The 4,874-nt window shown below is 47.1% G+C and overlaps 1 protein-coding gene across 1 annotated transcript; it reads left to right on the forward strand.

Annotated features, from left to right (window-relative positions):
• Positions 1-364: 364 nt before the first annotated feature.
• Positions 365-4,100, forward strand: pim3 (Pim-3 proto-oncogene, serine/threonine kinase). Its single transcript, XM_004082907.4, has 6 exons — positions 365-843; positions 930-1,039; positions 1,120-1,170; positions 1,269-1,632; positions 2,158-2,334; positions 2,481-4,100. Exons 1-6 carry the CDS (start codon positions 759-761, stop codon positions 2,681-2,683), a joined length of 990 nt encoding a protein of 329 aa, XP_004082955.1. The 5' UTR covers positions 365-758; the 3' UTR covers positions 2,684-4,100.
• Positions 4,101-4,874: the final 774 nt, after the last annotated feature.

Consider the following 4,874-nt stretch of genomic DNA (forward strand, 5'->3'; position numbering starts at 1 on the left):
AAACGCTTGCTTTACTGTGAAAGCGAGCTCCGGATTGGTCAGGAGACGGAGCACGTTATTTATAGAAACGATTTGATTGGCTGTCGCCGTTGAGTGCAGAGGGAACACAGCGCAAAGCTTCCAGACAAGGGATTCCTGAGCGTCTCGTACTATGAAAAAATAGTGCAGTGCTAAATTTATTATATCGCTGGAGAATTTGATTAAGAGTGTAATTTAATAATAGAATACGCTTATTGGTGGGACGGAGGGTGATATTTGTCAAAAACATAGACTGTAAGGTTGAAATTAGACGAAAGTGTCGGTTTGTATTGGTGGCGGAGGGATACAACGAGAGGGGTTGCGCGTCAAAATATTGGCTTGGGAAGACCGCGCCAAAGCTCAGACAGCGGCCACTCTCTGGGATAATAACATACCGTAGTGGCCATTTAAACGGCGAGTACTACAGCTGCATCGCGTTGAAGAGTTTACTTCTTTATTTTTTTTCTTACAAAAGCGGACCCTTTTTTATTTGCGCCGGAACAAAGTGGCCAGATTAATGCTGGTTGTCGGCTGAGCTGGCAGCGACTTCACGGTCGTGACACGACTTTGACGGGCGCGGTGCGGCGGAGTTGGCGCACTGCTGGACTGGATTTACTTCACTGCAGCCGCACCATTGCAGAAACTGCGCCTCTTCTTAAATTCTATCTTTATTTTTGTGTGGGAAAGATTCCTCTAGATAGTCACTCAAGAACCGTTTACAGTTGATTTTCCGCTCGAATATGCTGCTTACAAAGTTAGGTTCATTTTCGCACATTTGCAATCCTTCAAGTATGGACCATATTCCAGTGAAGATACTCCCGCCGGGTATGTTGCCTTCAATGACCGTCGTTTTTTTTAAGATGAAAGAAGCTCCTTAACGATTTTAATTAAATTAATATTTTTCCTTGCAGTTAAAGTGGAGAAGGAGCCCTTCGAGAGGGTTTACCAGGTGGGGTCGGTGCTGGGCAGCGGAGGGTTTGGGACGGTGTATGCCGGCAATCGGATCTCCGATGGCGCGCCGGTAAGGACATGGCGAACTTTGTGTTTTCATCCCCCCATGTGGTTCGGTCGACCTTAACAACGTGTGCTTTGTTGTTCCAGGTTGCTGTGAAACACGTCGCGAAGGAAAGGGTGACAGAGTGGGGTTCAATTGTAAGTCCCCGTGTGATTTGTTTTGGTCCCTGCCACCCCCGCGATTTGTCACCGGGGGGTCTCTTCTGTTACTTTAAAAATCTCAATTGTTGTCGCAGAACGGAGTCATGGTTCCGTTGGAGATCCTGCTGCTGAAGAAGGTCAGCTCGTCTTTTCGGGGAGTTATCAAACTGCTGGATTACTACGAGCGGCCGGACGGCTGGCTCATCGTCATGGAGAGGCCCGACCTGGTCAAGGACCTGTTCGACTTTATCACCGAGAAGGGAGCCCTGGACGAAGGCACGGCGCGCGGCTTTTTCCGCCAGGTTTTGGAGGCGGTCCGACACTGCTACAGCTGCGGCGTCGTCCACCGGGACATCAAAGACGAAAACCTGCTGGTGGATTTACGCACCGGGGAGCTCAAATTGATCGATTTTGGTTCAGGGGCCATTCTGAAGGACACGGTCTACACGGATTTTGACGGTGAGGAATCATTTTTATCCTTCTTGTTGGCTGTAGCGTTTATTGTTTTTATGGTCGTGGATATGCATTAAGCTAGGTGTCGCGCGTGCCCTTTCCTGCCGCGCTATATTGAGACGCGGAGGCGTTCACTGCCGCGTGACGCAGTGTTCTGTTTTTGGTGGAGGGTTTTCCTCGCCAAGTCTCCCGGTCTGTTGGTGAAAATATCACCGAGGTGACTCAGATTTTTCATGCAAAACAGAAATATGTGACTGTGCTGTTTATCTTTTGCTGTTTCCGGTCATTAGTTTGTCGCCGTCTGAGTCACGGTGCCACGTAACATCTGTTTGTTGTGAAACCCGAGCCGGCGGCTCACGTGATTGGCTCACGTTGGGATCTAAATTCCTCCTTTCATGAGGGAGGGGGGGTTACGAGACACAAAGGGTGGGGGCGCTTTATTTCTTTATTTGGCTTTTATGTGAAGGCTGAAAAGTGATGCATTCGCTGTCACTCAACCTCCCCGCTTTTTCCTCTTTTGTTTTCTTGCAGGTACAAGAGTTTACAGCCCACCTGAGTGGATCCGTTTCCATAGATACCACGGTCGCTCGGCAACAGTGTGGTCGCTAGGCGTGCTGCTGTACGACATGGTGTGTGGAGACATCCCCTTTGAGCAGGATGAGGAGATCCTCAGAGGAAAAGTCTACTTCAGGAGGAGGGTCTCACCTGGTAAGTCACAGGGTCTCAAACAGAGTGGCTCTGACGCCACCTAGCTGTAACCGGTGGTACTACACCAACCCCACTCTGCAGATTTTCTTAAATTAATTTTGGGTGACATAATAGTGATGTGTGACGCATTCTGTCACCTCCCTCAGAGTGCCAGCAGATCATCAAATGGTGCCTGGCGCTGCGACCCTCCGACCGGCCCACTCTGGACCAGATTTGCGACCACCCCTGGATGAGGATGGCGTCCGAATCGCCCAAGTCCTCAGAGGAGCCGGCGGCCGGAGAGATCCGCCTACGAACCATCGGCACAGACTCTTCGTCAAGCACAAGCTCGAGCAAGGAGAGCCTCTGAGCATAGCTCTGATGGACTGAAAGGACTTTCTGGGGGGGGTGAATCTGGGTATCACAGACTTTGGAGGCCAGCGGGCTGAGAGCGGCCCGGTTCTGCTGGCCGTGCAAGAATTTTCTTTTCCTCTTTTGTAGGGAATTTATAATTTATTACTGTTCTGTTCTAACCCCCCCCCCCCTTTTTTTTCATTTCAGTTAAATATACTTGTTTCCTGATGAGGAACATTTTTTGCTATTGGGGTGGTCTTACCAGCACTATTTACCCCCCCTCACCTTTTCACTAGGTTTTCTTTGTTACTAGGCTGGTAAACGGCTGGCAAGGCCCTCCTACGCAGACATGGCTGCTCTCATAGAGCTTGTAGAAGAGTTATTTAAATGTTTTATTTTTGATTTTTGGAGTGCCTTTTTTTCTTTTAACTAGAAAGCTGCTTTTCTTGGGGGTGGGGGGTGGGCTCTTTTCTGTTGTGACGGGCAGGTGTCGCCATTTATATATACATTTTTTCTTTCTTTTCATTTTTAAATCTCCGTTGTTACACACAAATCACCCACTGGCCCAGAGGCGCCGCCAGGGGAGGCGGAGCCTCTTCCTTTAAAGGCGGAATACTTGAAATCGACTCGACGCTGCTCCTTCACTCGAAAAGCCTGAACAGCTGTTCAGAAACTGGATCTTCTGTTCTGAATGTCTGCGACCTGTTGGTGACGCGCCGCTCCACACCCACCCCGCTCAGCTGTTGCAGGAGAGTGGGCGGGGTTTAGCATCCTCCCGTTAAGGTACCTCCCACCATCTCACTACTCGACATGCCCCCCTGCCCCCTCCCTTCTCACTCCTGACCTCTTATCAGAGTTGGGGGTGTGAAATGCACAAACAATGCAATATTCATTCATTTTTATTATTTTTCTTTTTCCCCCTGCAAATGTACAGGTTTTTTTTTCTTATTTGTGTGTTTTTGTTTTTTTCTTCTTTTTTTTCCATTTGCATTTAATTTATTTGTACACATGTAGACATTCCACACTCTTGTGGTTATTTATTTATTTATTGTCTACAATCTCCCCTAAAAGAAGATGAAATGCATATCCTCTATGGCCTTTGATTTATTTGCATTCCTATAACTTATTTTTTACAGTTCCAGCATCATTTTGTTTTTCTTTAGATGTGGAGGATGCACTGAAGCAGATGTAAAACAGAATAAACTGTTTACCTAAAAGTTGACATGAGCGGTTGAATGTTATTTAATGTTGAATGAATCAGAGTAATCCATCTGGTTTGTTTGTTTTTAGTTCTATAAGAGGCTAAACGGCGGGAGGACGAGCTTTTCATGTAGACTCATTACTTTCCGTTTAACCGTGTAACATCAGAACGTTGGAGATTGATATATTTTGATACAAAAAAAAAAGTCAAATTAAACACATTTTTTTTAATGTAGAAAATTGTGATGTGTGTTTGGTCATTTTTGAATTTTGGGAGGGGTTGAGGCTCCAGCAGCTGGATGGAGCTCTATAAAAACCTGGATGGGAGGTTAACATGCCAGAATTTACTTTTGCTAATAGAAAAGAAAATTCTTTAGATGTTAAATTAAGTGGATTTACCAGAGGAGGAAATCCAAAAGTTTCTTACACGAAGGGGTTTGTTTGCCAGGAGGTGCTGTCCCCTCTGGTAAATCGGTATCATTAGCAATAACACCTATAGCCGTCTTTGGGGTCATGGGGGGCCGCTGGAGTTCACCGGTCTATTGCAGGGCCAGTGCTACATTCACACCAGGCTATTTCACCCCTCCCGCCCGCCAGAGGCGGAGCCTCCAGCCCTGAATCATGCTTCTTGTGCACGTGTAGTTCCAGGATTTACCAACAAAGTCACCTATGACCCATGTGAGGCTATGACTTTACGTGGCACCGGGAGCGCGGTCCCAAACTCTTGTTGCGATGCGATAATGCAAGGAAACTGTGGGCCTCTGGTGGTAATCATCCAAGACTCACAGAACCATAGTTACATACATGAATCTTGTTCTTGACCGTTTACCATACGGTGCTCACGCTACCCGGTACCAGAGGAGGTCCTGGCTAATTTGATTCCCTGGGCGAAACACTGGACGGCACCCTCACCGCACCCTAAGCCCTTTTTCCAGCCCCGCCCTCAATAACTCAAAGCCTGCATACAAACAAACAAAAAGAAATATCCCTTATCTTATTTTATTAAT

The sequence above is a fragment of the Oryzias latipes genome, chromosome 23, assembly GCF_002234675.1.
Source record: "Oryzias latipes chromosome 23, ASM223467v1".
Classification (NCBI taxonomy): Eukaryota; Metazoa; Chordata; class Actinopteri; order Beloniformes; family Adrianichthyidae; genus Oryzias; species Oryzias latipes.